At 36.0% G+C, this 19,213-nt stretch overlaps 1 protein-coding gene across 2 annotated transcripts in view; it reads left to right on the top strand.

Annotated features, from left to right (window-relative positions):
• SMARCE1 (SWI/SNF related, matrix associated, actin dependent regulator of chromatin, subfamily e, member 1) overlaps positions 1-15,844 on the top strand; it is a 39,794-nt gene extending 23,950 nt beyond the window's left edge. The window contains exons 5-11 of one of the 2 annotated variants that reach the window (XM_032234982.1): positions 24-104; positions 1,058-1,189; positions 1,813-1,984; positions 8,490-8,662; positions 11,784-11,885; positions 13,859-14,069; positions 15,095-15,844. In XM_032234982.1, the coding sequence (XP_032090873.1) occupies positions 24-104; positions 1,058-1,189; positions 1,813-1,984; positions 8,490-8,662; positions 11,784-11,885; positions 13,859-14,069; positions 15,095-15,303 (1,080 nt within the window). In that variant the 3' untranslated portion in view covers positions 15,304-15,844. Of the gene's footprint in view, positions 1-23; positions 105-1,057; positions 1,190-1,812; positions 1,985-8,489; positions 8,663-11,783; positions 11,886-13,858; positions 14,070-15,091 lie in introns of both variants that reach the window. The other variant, XM_032234981.1, reaches the window with a different exon arrangement.
• Positions 15,845-19,213: the final 3,369 nt, after the last annotated feature.

Genomic DNA, 19,213 nt, shown 5'->3' with positions numbered 1-19,213 from the left:
TGTTTTATTTGGTTGTTCCTTAGGCATCATCGGGTATTACAATCCCCAAACCCCCAAAGCCTCCAGATAAGCCACTCATGCCCTACATGAGGTACAGCAGGAAGGTGGGTACAAAATGCTTGGTCCTGATTAAAGGTCTGCCTCAGCTTAATCTATTTCATTATTATTCTAAAATGTGTTTGAATTCAAAAAGCAAACCTGTTACTATAGCCTTGCTTATGGTTTTTTTCTCCCCTTAAGGGAAAATTAAGAAGTCGTTGGTTCCTCCTTTCACAGTGAAGGCAATAGCAACCTACCCAAAATGGAGGGGGGGAATAAGTTTCACCACAGAATGAAACATGGCCACCATACTGTAGGGGAGAAATGAAGACCCTTTTTTATTGATTATTTAAAAAATGTTTAAAGTGTACTACTGCTTCTTCTACTAAAGATGCATCGGGTGCCTTATTGACAGAATTTTCTATATTAAAGTATCCACTTTTTATGGCAAAGCAGGATTCATGCAACCTCATAACTGCACTTTGCAATAGTGACAATAAGATCTACGTTGCTCTTTATTTTTGTTTTGAAATTTATTTTAGGGAGAGGGAATAAGGGTGTAGTGTCATGCTACTTCTTTTTCCTTTCCTTGTTTTTAATTCGCTGGCTTTTTTCTTTCTGATAAAAGAGCTTAGGTCTTACAGACAGGACTTGATCCAGTCAAGTGTCAAGAAGGGACTAAGTCCAAAGGACCTGCTTTTCTGCCTCTATTTCTTAAAAAAAAAAGTTCCATCCGTCGCCTCTCTTAATACAAAAGAGAAGAATAATGTGCAGGATTTAAGGGAGAAGATGCTGTGACAAGGATGCTATGCAGCTGCCAATAAAACCAGGCAATGGATGATAAATGTACCTCTGTCTTCCCACCTCAGAGAAATAATCAAACAGTGGACATTGCCCAAAATAACTATATAGCCTTGCTTTGAAAGAACAGTAGTCGTCGTAATGATATTAACAAAAGATGTGTTTATTTTGTAAGTATTTAGTTAGCTGGAGCTTTACTACAGATGTTTTTATTAAGGTCTGGGACCAAGTGAAGGCATCCAACCCTGACTTGAAGTTATGGGAAATTGGGAAGATCATTGGAGGGATGTGGCGTGACCTCACTGATGAAGAGAAGCAAGAATACTTAAATGAATATGAAGCAGAAAAGGTACACAGAAGAAATCTCCTTCTCCCAAATGATTCTGGAAGTCTGTCTTTCTCTTTCATACACATAAAGCTAAAGAAAAATTAAATTAAAAAGACTGGTTCTGGAGGAGGTCACTTACGGGCTCATGTACAGGAGAATTATTGAGGAAAGAAAACCTGAATCAACTTTTGCTGTGCAAGGCCAGATCTACTAAACAATTATAAGGAGAGTGTGATAAAATCACGATACTTTGGATGAGTTGAAAAGAGCCCAGCTTGAGTCAAGGTTGCCTACTCTCCCTCTGCCCCCAACTGAACATCTAAGCATAAAGGCACCTGGAAATAAAGCACAGTTAATGAGACTCCCCTCTTCCAGTTCCTCCCACATCATATTTCCCTTTGCTGTTCATTAAATATGGACACATTCCAAAATGTTTAAAATGTAACTCTACCTTGCTTCTGGCCGTGAGACCCTTGCAGAAGAGAGCAATTGAGTATCAATAATCAGCCCTGAGGAATCTGTCTCTTGCTTCGTGTGAAGTTGTCCTTGTGTACTTTGAGGATTTCTTAATTGTTTGAAATTCCTACAGTTAAGGGAGATGGGATTTGTTGTATTTTTTTAAAATTATATCTATCAACCTGTAGATAGAGTACAACGAATCAATGAAGGCCTATCATAATTCACCTGCTTACCTTGCCTATATCAATGCCAAAAGCCGTGCTGAAGCTGCACTGGAGGAGGAAAGCCGGCAAAGGCAATCCCGAATGGAGAAAGGTGAACCTTATATGAGCATCCAGCCTGCTGAGGATCCAGATGGTAAGCAAGAACAGAAGAAATTGTGTTACTGGCCACAAAGAATGACACAATGCTTGAGATGTAGCTTCTTTTTACTTTACAATGAAATTTTTCAGGATTCATAAATCAGTCTTTTATTCTCTTTTTAAAACAACTTGCTGGGGAACCCTTTGTGGTTGGAAAAAATTCTATAAATATTACAATTCTTAGTTTGGGATTTGCACATAAATAGGATGAAACTGCATAAAACAAAAGCAATGGTATTAAATTTCCATCAAGTATTTTTAGCAATCTATGGTAGATTTATTTTTATTCCATCTTTATTATTACTGTATTATTATAGCTCAAGGCAGCAAAGATTCATAAAACTAGGAGCAGAATTTACAGTGCTTTCTAGCCTGGTACCTTAACCATTAGACTAAATATTTCTTACATGAACTAACATAGTTCTATCATCAAATGTAGAAAAGTCAAGATGTCCACTTGTATTAATATTTGCACCCACCTAGATTTAATTAATATACTGCTTAGAAAAATATGTATTCTAAGCATCTTGGTTTTTGCAGAGTTTTGCAGACTGGACAGTTTTAACAAATAAACTAGGTTTTTCACTGGCAGTTACAAAGGAAGTTGCCTATTGAATAGAGATCTGTCCCAAGGGATTGTACAAGAGAATAAACTATGTCTTCACTTATTTAGAGACCTTAAGTATTTTTAATAGGAATTTGAGAACAGAATTGAAATTTACCACAAAATTACCTAGATCAGATCAAGAAGTTAGAATATTCAAAGAAATATGGAGAAAATAATTGAAATGCTAAGTATTTTTTTAATTAAAATTTTCAGTCCCCTAGATTCTTTGCCCAAGCTAGTTAAGGTCAACGAATTGTTAATTATTCTTTATTTCTGTGTTTCAGATTGGGGTGAAGGTTAAAACTGATACAGTATAGCTTGCCTAAACCACCCACTGAGTTCTCACAGTTCACCAGCAAGCCTTCCAAATTACAGCTCTTTTCCTAAATATAATATGGAAGTTCTTCATTTACATTTTAAGATATATTTGAAATAAGATACCCAGATTTATCCTTGATCAGTCATCTATGAATTCTATGTAGAATTGCTTTTTAAAGTTTACTTTGGATAGATCCAGCAGCTTCTGCTTATAGATGTCATTTTAGTAGCTTTTCTCATTTTCATGCCTCACAAAAGGAAGTTGACTTATTTCTCCCAGAATTCTTTGCTTTAAAAAGGCAGTACCTGGTTGAAAGGGGAACTGTTCATCTGAAAAGATATGAATCTCTTTAACCCCAACTTTCCTTTTCTATTAAACAAAGATAGGATCATTTTCTTTTTTTTAATGTCATGCAGTCTCATTTTGGAATAATTTCAAGGCTGAGGATAAAAATCAGGGAGACAGATTTATTTTTATGCTGAATCATATAACCGTGGTATATTTCTTTCTAAAGCAGTAGTTTTCATCATGGAAGATTCAGAAAAATAAGCAACCATACGTAGCTTATGAGAGATATTATAAACAGTCATTCAGTAGTGAAGTGATCATACATTTCCTTATATTTCCCAGCCTTTCATTGATTCCATCTTGCACTGTGTACTAATCAGAAGTTCAGAGGCTGCACATCTCTGCTCCAAGTATTTATTATGTGACTCCCAGAAGCTGCTAGTTTTCAACAGTTATTATGGTTGGTCAGACAATCAGCCAGATGTTTAGCTAGGATTTAGCATTTTTATCTATCTATAAGATACTTCCTGAACCTGGTTAGACAAATACTGTTTTGTTTTTTTTACTAAAGATGTCATTGCAGATAAATATTCGTCTGTCAAAGTAAAGCTGCCATTTGCAATTGACTGATGATGATTTTGTCAGTGCCGAGATGTTCATGTTCCAGCTGTTTTGGGTTTGCACCCAAGGTGCCTATTATGTTGGTATTATCTTTGTTTTCTTTTATCAAAGACTTTCCATTTCTGTTTTCAGGTATTTTGTATTTTGCAGTTTTCTCCAGTTCTTTCTCTTCTTTTCTGCTGTACTGCAACATCCACTATACAGATTTTTTGTCTTTATTATCAATAATTTTTAAGTTTCAGATGTTACGTAGCAGATTTTTGTCTGTTTGATTATATTGAATTCTAAAGTCCAGTTTCTTCATTTAAAAAAATATATTGTGTGGTCAGTTCTTGCTTTCAGGCAAATTGTATTTTTGCAAATATTCCAATACATCATTGTGGCTATTTTGTCTTGCAGCTTTTTCCTAATTAATTTATCTGATTTTCATGCAGCAGCTAACAGGCGGTCCAGGATGTCTCTTGTTTCTTTGCAGATGTGGCATTTGTTTTCTGTTTCTCTGTAATTCTGGCTTTGTATGCATGTTATCTTAAGCCACAATCTTGCATAGCCAGAATTAGCCCCTCTTTTCTGTTTTCTTTCTCTTAGTCATTACCAGCTCTTGTTGTCTTCTTTGCCTGCTTTTTTTTAATGTACTGGCCTGCTATACTTTGCTTGACCATGTCCCTCTTCTGTTGTCGCTTGCACATTTGCTTGATCTTTCTAGTAGTCTAGTAAGCCTTCATAATATAGTAGCTTCAGTACATCTTCATTGCCCTTCAGATATTCTTTAAATGCCTGTTTTCCCAACTGTCTAGTGTACTTAAAACATTCCATACCTATCTATTTCCCTTGATAAGTAGAGTCTGTCAACATTGCTGTATAATGAAGGACATGATTCATTGCAATTTTTTCTAGCCTTCCTATCCAAGGTTTTTAGTTCCTCTTGAATCCAGTTCACTATTCCAGCTGTGTATCTAAATTTGTGGGATTGTCTTGGTGTCAATTGCCTTGATGATATTTCTTCCACTGAATTTGGATTTAAGATCTTCACTCTTCTAATGTATTCAACACTAGCCACCTTCTTGACTTTATTATGCTTGTCAGCCTGAAGGATGCCCAGATATTTTTAATGATCATTTTCATCCAGGCTTTAGATATTATTTTGGTAGGCATGTTAATTCCTTCAGTTTTTTGTAGTTTTCCCCTTTGATAAAGTCCAAACTCCACTGGAATATCCTAGCTGTATAGTTGGACTTGGTTGAGAGGCGATTCCATTTCAGATGTGTTTTTCCATACAGCTTCAGATTGTAAAGTAGATGGAATAGCCTAGCAGATGTTTTTGATATTTGATAGCCATGGCATGACATGTTTTCTATTGTTGATAGAGGAATCAGTACATTGACAAACAGTAGTGATTCACTTGAAAGATTCATCTATTAATGTTAATTTCTCCCAAACTTTAACTATTGATCAGCGACTGTCTTTCATTGAGCTTTATTATTACTACTATGAATAGGCCGATTTGCTTTCAGCACTGAATTAGTGGAGCTGCTTGATGTCTTCTCTTAAAGTCTTCCCCACTTGTTTTACCCTGTATCTTTTATTAGGCTTTCACTATCAGCAGAATATTTACTATATTCTGACCCTACCAAAAGTTTCATTATCACTTGCATGAAAAATCCTTTTTATTGAAGATTTTTAAATCAGGCATTTTGTTTAGTTACTGCATAGAATCCAGATATCTTGTCCTAGAAATAACTTGTTTAGAGAAGGAGTGCCCCCCCCCCCCCCGATTTTGTGATGTGTTATATGGGTATCTTAATTATAAAACGTATAACCTTGCTGCCAGGATTCAGAACTCCAGTATCTGGGTGAGAATCCTTGAATTGTATGCTCACTTGGAATTATTAGGATGGGCTGTGATGACATATAAATATAATTTGCACTCCCAGGTATCATTTTAAAAGTTAAATTTAAGTAAAATATAATGTGGATGAACAGATCTAGTGGCCCAATATATAAATATCTCTAGCATAGTTAGCTTTTCAGTTCTTTTTTTAAAACATGGGGTTAATTGGTTGGAGGGGATAAACTAGAAATTCAAGATTGCTGCTCTGAGACACTTTTTCAAAAATAGTTTTGGAAAATACCAAGCCTGTATCTACTATTTGTCATTCTGTTTTTTGAAAAGCAATTTGGAGATATTCTTTGACTCTTAACTCTTTGATGTTCTTGATTTTGACAGGAGGAAAATGGGTGGTTATGAATTCACAATTAAGTTCATTAAGTAGCTATTTTCATAGGGAATGATGTCATAGAAAGAGTGAGAACTTGTTATATGGGATTCCTATAACCACCTCCATTCATTTTTAAAATGGTAACTGATCTTTTTTCTATTTAAAATATCAAATCAAACTATTAATTATCTAAGGAACGTGTATATATAGTAAATATTTTACAAAATACATTTTGTTTTACATAAAATATAATTCATTTTTCCCAGCGCTCATTTTTGCCATTTCAAATATTGGAATAAATTATCTTTAATTTAAAACTACCTTAATAGTAAATTATTAGAAGTAATCAAATGGGCTGATGAAGAGAGGAAAAAAAACTGTTGGGCATCACATAGAAATAATTTTTCCTTATCAAGCCTTAGTGAGTGAGTATGAGTGTGTGTGTATGTGTGTATAGGTTAGATTATACATTTTTTAACCTTCTATACCAGGCCAAACTGCCTGCTGTCCCAGGAATAGACTTCAATGAGCAGAGAACAATTTGCTTCCAAATTAAATTTATATGGGATTTAATTTATTTCCTCTAATTAAAAATCATTTACCATTCCAATATGGAAAAAGCAGTTGTGTATAGGTTGCGCAGTGGTTAGGGTGCAGTACTGCAGGCCACTTCAGCTGACTGTTATCTGCAGTTCAGCGGTTCTAATCTCACCGGCTCAAGGTTGATTCAGCCTTCCATCCTTCCAAGGTGGGTGAAATGAGGACCCAGACTGTGGGGGCAATATGCTGACTCTGTAAACCGCTTAGAGAGGGCTGAAAGTCCTATGAAGCGATATATAAGTCTAACTGCTATTGCTATTGCTATTTAAAATGAAAAAATATTGGATTTAAAACTTAAAAACAAGAAAGTTCAGGTGCCTCCTAAAAAAGCACCTTTGGGGCTTAATATTGTTGTGAGTGTCTGTCCCTTTTAAATGTGATATGTTTTGGACTACCGTTTTAATAGTCTTCACTATGGTTCATGCTGGTCAAGGCTAATACAAATTCAAAAGCTCTATTATCTATGCTTGGCCACCTGAAAGATAAGTTGGATTGTTTGTCTCCATGTCCCATGTTTGTATGAATTTGCTGGATAGATTAAATCTGACATTAGAAATTTTGAAATTGCAAAGACCGGAATCCCTTTGCAGCTTTTTTTCCATCCATTATGCCACAAAACATGTGTTTGAATAGTAATAATTATTTCCTGATAATTTTTCATTGAAAATAATTCTTTCTGAGGGAGAAATTGTGTGATTGAAATTTGGGGGTTTCACAGCCAGCAAGTATTTAGGACTGTCGCAGAGTCCTGCAGTCACGTGATGAACATTTGTACACTTCACAGCCAGCAAAGAGTCACTCGACAAGCCAGCAGTAGAATAATTAGTTGTGGTCATGGAATGTCTCACTTAATAACCTGTGGTGACTCATTTATTGACCAAATGAGAAATGATACTGTAAATCATTCATAGTAACATGGTAGTTTGTTTAGTGGAGTTGTCTGTATCAATTGCATTCGCTAAGTGAGGACTACCTATAATTGAATTTACACTTTCATTCATTTCTCTGCATATGTTAATCAATCCCACTGGATCAGATCCCGTTCTATTATATCTCTTACTTTCGTTTACATAGACAGTTAACATATTCCATTTATTTGTTTCATTTGCTAATTCATATTTTTACCATGTATTTCTCTGTATCAAATTACAATCTTCCATGTGTTATTGTCATCACCAAATAGACCCATGAATTGACCTGCATTACTCACCATATCTTAGGTCAATATTTTGAACAAATATTGTTATTTTTGATAAAATATAGTCCAGAATATCCACCCTTTGACATTTTTATGCTGATTAAAGCATTGCTTGATAATAGTATGGATTATATTAGACAGTTTTAATTAAACAGTTTTGATTAAACTGTTTAAATTTTAATATGCCTCAAGTGCAGCCAAACCCTAGTTTTACTCCAAGTATATTTATGCTATTCTATACAATCTCTGATTAGATATTAGTACTTTGCAAGCTACATTTGGTCTCCAAGCCTTCAATATATGAAATGTAATAATGCACATTCAGGATGCATCCTTAACCTAGTAAAGTTATTTATTATTCACTGAACTACTCTGTTACATGAAAACCAACTATTTTATTTTTGCAGAACTGAATCATTCTTTGGTAAGGAAAATTAAATTTTACAGTCACTATTTGGTAGACTGTATGAGTGTATATTTTACATGTATTTTTATTTTACAAATGTCAACTTTTGAGACATCAGCCGTTGAGGAAAAAAAGCTGAAATGTTTTCATCAAGGGGATTAAATTGATAAAAAGGAATAAAGGAACAGAATAAAGTTTATATCAGAGTTATATGATCCTCACTCTGCATGATTTTGTTTCAGATTATGATGATGGATTTTCTATGAAACATACTGCTACTGCCCGTTTCCAGAGAAACCATCGCTTAATTAGTGAGATCCTGAGTGAAAGCGTAGTCCCTGATGTTAGATCTGTGGTTACTACAGCAAGAATGCAAGTCCTCAAACGCCAAGTCCAGTCATTAATGGTTCATCAGGTAAAATATAAACACCAAATGTATGGGATGAGGTGAGATAGGATTTAAAGTTTATTTAAGGCAGTGGCTACAGAATCATAAATGTTCATAATGTAGTTCACCTATTTATTAATAAAAATTTATTTATTAATAAAATTTATAGGCCGCCCAATCCCGAAGGACTCCGGGCGTCTTACAAAAGAAGGAAGAAGGGATAATAAAAAGAAAAGAAGATTTAAAATTACCACACATGCATTCGTTCTGATCGGGGCTGGACCTCAACAGTGAGGTCAACAGCCCCAGGCCTGCTGGAATAGCCAGGTTTTAACAGCTTTCCTGAAGGCCATGAGAGTGGGTAAGGTCCAGATCTCGGGGGGTAGCTCATTCCAAAGGGTCAGAGCAGCCACAGAGAAGGCTCTCCTCCCATGGAGCCGCCAGACGACATTGTCTGGCTTACGGCATCTGAAAGAGGCCCAATCTGTGGGATCTCACCAGCCGCAGGGAAGTATGTGGCAGTAGGCGGTCTCGCAGGTACGCTGGCCCTAAGCCATGTAGGGCTTTAAAAGTAATAACCAACACCTTGAATTGCGTCCGGAGACCAATTGGTAGCCAGTGCAGCTCGCGGAGGACAGGTGTAACGTGGGTGTACCTCGGTACATCCAATATCGCTCATGCGGCTGCATTCTGGACTAGCTGCAGTTTCTGAACACTTTTCAAGTGTAGCCCCATGTAGAGCGCATTGCAGTAATCTAGCCTTGAGGTGACAAGGACGTGAGTGACTGTTTGAAGTGCCTCCCGATCCAAATAGGGCCGCAATTGGTGCACCAGGCGAACCTGGGCAAAGGCCCCCTGGTCACAGCCGACAGATGGTGTTCCATTGTCAGCTGTGAATCCAGGAGGACCCCCAAATTGCGGGCCCTCTTCGAGGGGTGTAAGGATTAAGGATGGACTGTCTGGGCTGTCCTTCGGGGGCAGCATCCAAAGCCACTCAGTCTTATCGGGATTGAGTACAAGTTTGTTCACCCCCATCCAGATCCTGACAGCTTCCAGGCATCGGCACATCACGTCCGCCGCTACACTGAGCTGGCACAGGGCAGAAAGATACAGTTGCGTATCATCTGCATATTGTTGGTACTTAACCCCATGCTGTCGTATGATCTCACCCAGTGGTTTCATGTAGATGTTAAATAGGAGGGGGGACAAGACCGAACCCTGTGGCACACCACATTTAAGGGGCCTAGGGGCCTATTGTGTGATAATAACTGCAAGACTATTGAATAGATCTCCATCACTCATTTTAACTAAGTTCAGATCTTCTTTATAATGTCTTCCTCTAGTCTTTCAGACTTTTAATTCTTTAAGCCTTTAATTTGAGAAAACTCACAATTTTGTTGTATCAGTTTGCTTTATTGTAAATGTTGCATTTACATAAACCAGATTTGAAACTGATTTGTGGTATTCTACATAGATTTAGCAAGAACTGAAAGAATATTTAGTCTAAGTCACCATTATGACACAAAATGTTTTTTTCAGCAGTACCTTTGTTGTTTCTCCATAATCAGTCTGTGTGACTGGGTAAAGCACTACTGTCCTATAAATTGAATGCCGGTAAACCACAAAGATGCTTATGGAGGGGTACCATATTTTTTGGAGTATATACCTTTTTCCCTCAAAAAAGAGGCAGAAAATCTGGGTGCGTCTTATACATTAAATACAGCATTTGTTGCCTCCCAAAACCCTGTCCCCTTCACCAAAATGGCCATGCATAGCCTTTAGGAGGCTTATAGAGTGCTCCTGGGGGCTGGGGAGGGCAGAAATGAGTGAAAAATGGGCCGTTTTTTGCTCAATTTTTCTCATCCCCCCCAGGAGCACTCTATAAGCCTCCTAAATGCTATGCCTGCCCTTTTTCACAAAAAAAGGCCATTTTTTGCTCGTTTTTGGGTCCCTTCCCCAAATGAGCACTCTGCAAGCTTCCTAAAGGCTATTCATACCCTTTTTTGGTGGTGGGGAGGTGAAAGGGAGGGCGTTTTCGGAAAAACGGGCCGTTTTTGCAGAGTCTAAACATTTTTTTAAAAAAATTGCCTCTTCAAAATCTTATACTCTGGTGCATCTTATACTCCGAAAAATAATGTAACTCAAGCTAATATGAATTCAATAGCAGTAACTTTCCAAATGAAATAGATTATTATATCCAACTGAGATATGTATGCAATAGCACTTTAGATGAGAATATGCAAAGTGAAGAAGCAGCAGATCTTTTTCCCTTCTTATAAAATAACTAGGGAGCTTGGGGGAGGGGGGAGTTCATTAATAGTTTGTTTTGAATTTTCTTTTTCCTCAGCATGAAGGATTGTATCTCTTGCCCACTATTAACATTTTCATACTGTCCCATTCTTTTCAAATGGGCATTTTTCTATGAGTCAATGAAGCAGATCTGAATTATTCCCCAAATTAATTCTTATATCTGAAAACACATGGTAAGACCATTTCTGCTTACCTCTCTGACTTGCTTTGGGAAAGGGATAAAGAATGAGATCTCACCCAATTACCTTAGATCAGGCGTTATCAGGGCTAGCATGGGTCCATGGTCTATTAGGAACTGGGCCCACAGTGGCAGGAGAGTGAGCAAAACTTCATCTGTGCATGTGCAGGATTTCGGTTGCAAGCAAAACCATTCCCCCCTCCCCCGGCCAAAATAATTTGTCTTCTGAAACTACCTAGTTCCTGCTTCCAAAAAAGTTGGCCCCACTGCTTTAGATGATATTTTTTGGAGATAAGGTATAACCAAAAAGGTGTGGACTATTCAAATATTTCTGTATATTTTGTATTCTATCAAAAAAAATTCACCTATTAAATTAAATGAAACAAGTAGCTGCTACTTTTAAAGATACTGCCAAACATTTTTATTAACATAGAAAGCACAGAAATGCCGTTTGTTACATATTTTAGAAAGATATGAAAAAGAGTATCAAGTGTTATCAGGCATGGATATTTACCTTATTCTTAAGCACAATCTGTAAAAAACCTTAAAAGGTACTTCAATTCCCATTTTGCATGACTTTTTCAGCAATCAAATATTCTATTATATTTCAAATAATGTGTATTTATTTTTTCACATACTTTCATTTTCCCCTCTACACAGCGTAAACTTGAAGCTGAACTCCTTCAAATTGAAGAACGTCATCAAGAAAAAAAGAGGAAGTTTTTGGAAAGCACTGAATCCTTTAACAGTGAGCTTAAACGGGTAGGGTTCTCTAGAGCATCTCTGCTTTCACTGAACGTATGTAGAAGCCCCTGATCTTTTTTTTCATTTCAGATGGAAAGAAGATGTGCATGTTAAATCTAATATCGTGGTGCCCCAGACCTGCAAGTTGCCAGGGGGCAAAATCATACTTTCACTTTTTAATGTATTTGTGGTTGGATCCTGCTGCCTAATAGAATATTGGACATTAGTACAAATGAAGCCTGAGTTCAAAAAAATCCAAGTATCCTATTGAATAATTTGGTGGAAAAAAAGTAAAATATCACCCTCTGCACCAATGCTAATTTTAAAATAAAAGAAATACAGGCCAAAAAATCCACGGCTTTTCTAACCACAGCATTAAGCTGAGAGTAGTTGGCTTTCCAGATTTTTGAACTAGAATTCCTTGCCTAAGGAGGAAATTTAAAATATCTGACAGGTACCCATGCACTACATTTTCACTACATTATATATCTGGGTAAAACTTTCATCTACCATCTGATGAGCAAGTTCAAATGATTGAATATACCATCAAGTAGAAAATTATCAGGAAAACAATTTCAAATTAACTTTCTGGTCTCATTTGATAGCTTATATTTTTCTTCTCTTTACCTTCAATAGGGAAATACTGCATTTTGTGTTTTCACATCCTTTATTTGAGATCTGAATATAGTTTATGTATTAAATGCTACATGACCAATTATAGCACATTTATTATAGTTGGTGAACTTTCCTACAGATATTCTTATAAATCTGTATTTTAGCCCTTTTTGCAACTCAATGATACTTCCATTTAGACATGTCTGAGATTACATTGTAAGCAAACTGTTGAATTTTCCTTAGATTTCCTATTTCTAAAGTTCCTTGTTTTTCCTTCAAAGAAAGAACTTAGAAAAGTGATGATCTGTAGATATTATAACATTGCATAAACTGTCAAAACCACTTCTGAATTCTTAGCGAATTGAATAGGTCAATTCATTGCATTCAGTTTAGCCATATAAATGCAATACTAAAAGTATTGTAAAATGAATAGTATTGACTAAGAATTACATATTACTTTAGATTTATAACTGAATCACTAAAGAATTTTTCAACAGGTTTAGACCTGTTTGGTGAGAAATTTCATTGTTGGCAAATAAGTTTCTTCATTGTCTGGCATGTGGATTAATCTCCTTTGTTCCTTCTCCAAATTCTATGTTCTTTTGGTACTTGGCTTTTCCAATTTGCCGTGATATATTTGGCACAGGTGTATTGCTTATAATAAAAATGATGCATTTGTTGTTTTGGAATTAGAGTATATGGGACAGTAAATGTTAGTCAAGCTAGAGATGTATCGTTGTGTTTTCAACCTCTTAACACCTCTGGGATTTTAGTATAGAGTACTATATCGTCATTTCCTGATGAACTTATTTTTCTTGAGTTAATAGGATTTAAAATCCAGTTTATTCGATTGGCAAAGTTGCCATACTGCCTATGCAGTGGATTGTTGTAAAGCCACGTTGTGAAGTTTTGGTAGAATAAGATTTGAATGGAAGTACAGCTAGTCCTAGACTTAAAACCATTCATTTTAGTGTCTGTTCGAAATTATAATGGCACTGAAAAAATGACTTATGACTGTTTTCTACACAACTGTTGTGTTATGTAATCAAAATTCAGACATTTGGCAACTGGCATATGTTTATAACAGTTGCAGTGTCCCGTAGTCCTGGGATCACCTTTTGCAACCTTCTGACTGGCAGAGTAAATGGGGAAGCCAGATTCATTAGTAACTTAACAACCACAATCATTCACTTAACAACTATGGAAAAGGTGCCATAAAATGGAGCAAAATTCCTTTAACAACTGTCTTGCTTAACAACAGACATTTTGAACTCCATTTTGGCCATAAGTTGAGGACTACCTGTAATAGAATAGGAAAATTTTCTGATAGGATCCTGGATTGAAAAGTGTCTTATTTCTTTCCCTTCTCTTGCTAGCTCTGCAGCCTGAAAGTAGAAGTGGACATGGAGAAAATTGCAGCAGAAATTGCACAGGCTGAAGAACAAGCCCGTAAGCGGCAGGAAGAAAGGGAGAAAGAGGCTGCAGAGCAAGCTGAACGCAATCAGACCACCATGGCCACTGAGGAGGAGCAGGCAGCCAGCAAGGCAGAGGAGAAAAAAGAAGAGGGAACTCCTCCCATGGAAACAGGTGATTGTGTGCAGTGTGCCGTGACCTTCAATCACATATTGCAGAGGAAAAGAAAATATGCCTTTAAAGGGGATCTTTGGGGGAAATTAAATTTAATGGAGGACAAGTTTATAAAGCAGACTCTTTTTTTTTCAGCCATGTGCGTTGCATATGGAGATTTGTTTTTCAGAAATTGTTCTCTTGCTTCCTTCCATAAATATCAAATAATCAAACTTATCTTTTTCAGAGATGATAATTTTTTAAACTTTTATATTTTCAATAAAAGTAGAAAATTGCGAACGGCTCATAGCCCTCTCCCAATGCTTAAGAAGCCAGAAGTTAATTTCAGAAAAGTGGAATTTGCCTTAATTCAAATAGACAATTTGGGACAAGGGAGAAGACCACTCTTCATGAATGGGTGTATCTTGTATCTGTTTAACATCTGATTCATATCTCAGATCTCCTCAGTAAGAGCTCTTTCCAATTTACCAAATTATTGTATTTTATTATACAGGTATTCATTTAGCAACCATTCAAAATTACAATGACACTGAAAAGGTCCTCACACTTACAGTACGCTAAAAATTCAGGGGCTTGGCAACCAGCATGCATGTGCAATGGTTGCCGTATCCCAGGATGATGTCATTGCCATTTGCAATCTTCTCAGCCAGAAAGCAAGTCAAGGGGGAAGTTGGAATACTTAACAACTCCATGATTCACTGTAGGAATTTGTTTTAACAATTAGGGCAAAAAAAGTTAAAATTGGGTGTGACTCACTTAACAACTTTCTTAGTTAACAAGGGACATTCTGATTGCAATTGTAGTTGTAAGTTGAGGACTACAGAAAGATAGATGATAGATAGGTAGATATGTATACATACATACATACATACATACATACATACATACATACATACATACATATCTATATGGGAGAAAATGGTCTGCCTACAATTCATTTTTGCCTGTTCTCTTGTTCTTGAAAAATATTCTAGTAATTCAAATTAAGAGTCTTAATTTGTATGTTTGTGTTTGTGTGACAGAAGAACCTCCTCCAGAAGAAGCTATTGAGACTCAGCAGAATGGTGAAGGGACGTCCACTCCTGAAGACAAGGAAAGTGGGCAAGAAGGTGTTGAAAGCATGGCAGAGGAAGGAACAAGTGATAGCAACACTGGTTCAGAAAGCAATAGTGCCCTAGCTGAAGAACCCCCAGCTGACCCAATAACTTCAGAAGATGGTGAAAAGAAAGAGTAAAAAAAAGTCACTTCTTTCCATATAGGTCTTCCCTTTTTCAAAAGATTTGTGAATTGTAGTGGAGTTGATATGTAAGCTGTCATTAGTATTGTTTTTTGTAGGTTGTTGCACAATATAACCCATGCATTTTTTAATCTATATGCTATGATTAAAAAAAACATTAGTTACCAAACAATATGATTTACAAGAATAGCATCGTGTTTCTTAATTTAGCTTTATGATTGATTTTATTATTTTTCTATATCTAAGCCTTTGAAAAATTACCTTGTTCTCGGTTAGTAGCGGACCACTTAGAGTGAGATTTATATATTCCGAATTATAGCTTTCAAACCTGATCAATATTATTACTTATAGAAACTATAGAATTTAAATAACTGCTCATCTTCAAATAAATGTCCCATTTTTACTACATCCAAAACAAGTGCTACACTGAACCATGCAGTTCATTCAAAATCAAATTTTCTGCCTCTCCAAAATAGTTTTTAAAAATATTAATTTTAAATCTATAATAAAAATAGTATGTTTGACTTCACAAAAGAAAAACAAGCATCAAAACAAGTACATAAAAATCATAGGATGCCTAATTCTCCTTATAGTTCCCTGTTTTGGGCTCTATAAAAGATAAACACCTGCACTGTTGCATATGCTAAAGATTTTCAACATTGATAAAATGATATTCCTAATTTCTATAACTTCTAAACCCCAAAGGCTTTCATCTGTCATTCACTGCATAGCTTGCTTGTTTGCTTTATTATTTTTTCTCCCTTGCAGCAATTCAGGTTCTTGTGCAAACAGAACACATTCTCTCAAGGCACATGACTCTTTAGGCCATTCTTGTCCAAAATATAATTGCATTATTCACCTTCATTATGTTCAGAGTAATGTGGGATTCTTTTTGGAGAGCTCTCTTCCACCCTCCCAACAATACTCTGATACCTTAGTTGACAATGATTTTATGTGTGGTAGAACATAATTCCTGGTAGTTGCTTAAAGCTTAACATGCTTTACTCCTCCTATGTACCAAGCAGTAAAGGTATAATATAGTCTTCACTAAACAATTCTCTTGACAGTGGAAGCCTGAAATATTTCTTGCACCTTCATGTAGTTTTCTTTTTAAGCATGAGCCATTGAAATCGTTTTCCTTTAGGGTTAAAATCTCCAAGAAATCTTAAGTAAAAGATGATAACTTTAACTAAAGAAAGGCACTGGGTTTTGTAGAAATTTCCTAATCCATTGTTGCTTTACAGATTTGTAATGGCTTTTGTTTAGATTCTCTTTTTTACTCTGTTTATTCGAATGTTTTTTGATATAATAAACCAGTATTTGTTTTCAAACAGTAAAATAACTGCAGTAGTCTGTACTTGTCTTGAACACATTGATAATAAAGTCCTGTTTTCTTGTAAAGAGAGAACCTAGAACAGACTAGTGAGATTTTAAAAAGCAGAACTCCTTGCAGTAAACCAACATTCATTGGTGCCAGTCTAGTTCTGGGATATGATGGTGGGGAGAATATATTTAAAATATGTCCACTCAGTTCAACTGCTAAGCCTCATAGTTGTGGTTGAGTCAGAACTATTCATAATATTTGAGAAATATTTTTCAGTATTCCAAATAAGTACATGTCTTTCTCATTTGTTTTGCATTTTTAAAATTTGTTCTTTGCAGAAAAAGGTTTGTATATGTTTCCATAGTTTTCTCTCACATCTGTTCCCAGTTGGCTTGCTGTTGATGATACTGCCAGCCAAATCTGATGCGCTCTGCAAAAACAACTTTTTGGAATTTCTATTCCAATTACTGAGTGGTCCTGAGTTGTCTAGTAAGTGGTTTCCCCGTAACCATAATGTTTTTTTTTAAAAACACTAAGCAAAACCCTAAATATTCTCCCAAGGAAATGTTAGGATCATAAATCTGTCCCATTATACTGCCCAAGTCAAAACAACATATTTTTGACAACTCTGTCAAGACAACCATTTAAGCCAGCAAAAACCTGCATCAGTGTAAATATATAATTTGTTGGATTGATGTAATAAAATAAGCATCTTGGTTGCAAATGCTTCCTAACTTTGGCACAGTGTCTTGGCAATAAGATAAATGAGTTGGAAGAAATAAGGATTGGATTTGCGTAACACACTTCAAATGATTATTAATATACCAATTTTCTTGGTTTGCACAACCTATTGAATCATAAATTAACCAAACAAACCAACATGCCAAACCACAAAAGAACATGATTACAATTAAGATTGAGCAAGCTTATACTATTGTTTGAATGTATTCATTAAATCTAAACACTCAGCTAAGCTATGTGAAGCCACAGAATGAGGCACATAGGACAGTAGTTACTCTCAACTTGCAAATGAGGGCTTTGATCTTATAGTTGAATTCTGTATTGTGGATGCAGGATTTATCCATATTTCTAAAATTCTCGTTAAGAATCTTCTGTATCTTTCCTCTTAAAATTCTTCAAGCGGCAGGCAAGTGCTTTTGGTGCAGTAACCCTGAAAAGCTTGAGACTCTAACCTGCAAGATACATATTTTTTAATGATGATTTCAATTTGTTTAGTAAAGATTGTGTCATGATGCCCAACCTAGATTACATTCCTTTTTGACTTACCAAAAACAAGTACTAAGGTAATTTGTGTTCCTCCACCTACTCTAACTTTCTTGCCTCACTTCTTTTCTCAAGAACCTCAAGGCAATGTACATAGTTTCTTCACTCTACTTCTGAAGAATTGTGTAAAGTTGGTTAGACTGTGAGAAAGAATGAATAACTTGGCCCAAGATCACTCAGTAACTTTCACAGTGGATTAAGAATCTAAAATTTTATCACCCATAGTCATAGCTTGATACAATAACTCAGTCTTCCTTAAACCAAATTCTTCCAAATGGATCATTGGTCATCACGGCTGCTCATGATGGAAACTTTAGCCCAAAATAATAATAATAGTAATAGTAGGAGTGCAGATCAGTGAAAGATGCTCTAATCATTGTACCATGCTGTTCTCCTAATTATTTCAATGCAGATTTATTTTTGGCAATACTTATGTTTATAATGCTTTCTGTTCTGTAAGAGCCTATGAAGTAGTTGTATCATTTTGCACAATTGCTCCTTGAAAGTTGGGTGTGGAGAAAATGATTTTTTGTAAGTACCTGAGGCAACTTTAAGAGTGTGTGTGTGTTCTTACGTAAAACCCCAGGAGGAATTGGCTCCTGAAGACAGTTTAAATCCATGCTATCAAAATTTCATTAACATTCTCTCCACCCAAAGCCCTAGTAGTCTTGTTCCAACATGTTCCTGTTCTATCTTGACTTCACCTATTTCAGTTATACTCAATATGGGTTTCTGTTCCTGGTTCTCTCTCTCTCTCTCTCTCTCTCTCCCCCCCCCCCCAAATCTGACAGTCATATAGGAGCCAGATGAAGGTTTGTAGTAACACCAAACTAGTCAGGAGTATCAAATTGGATAGAAGGGAATTAAGAACAAATGATTAAAATTAAGAGTAATTTAGGACATTTGCGGTTTTGCCGTAAGGATTGAAACTGGTTATGTTAAGTTGTCCAAGATCAAAGTGAAGATTTATGTGGGAAACTACAAAATCTTATATATGTAAATGTAAATTTGAAGCAGGGACATGATTGTAATCCATTGGTTTTTTTCCCATGCTTAATTTCCAGAATTAAATATGCTTATCAAATTATTGACTTTATGATGATCTAGAGCAGTGTTTCTCAACTTTGGCGACTTTAAGTCCTGTGGAGTTCAACTCCCAGAATTCCCCAGCCAGCTGTGCTGCTTCCTTGGCATTTCCTGAGCGGTTTACTTGGCATTTCTTAGGATATTTAGATGGTAAAAGAACAAGGTCAAAGGAACGAATAACTGGTTAGTATGAAGATTTTAATAGTTTCAAAA

The sequence above is a fragment of the Thamnophis elegans genome, chromosome Z (assembly GCF_009769535.1).
Source record: "Thamnophis elegans isolate rThaEle1 chromosome Z, rThaEle1.pri, whole genome shotgun sequence".
NCBI lineage: Eukaryota > Metazoa > Chordata > Lepidosauria > Squamata > Colubridae > Thamnophis > Thamnophis elegans.
The sequence above is the reverse complement of the archived record's forward strand: the minus strand, read 5'-3'. Positions and strand labels throughout refer to the sequence as shown.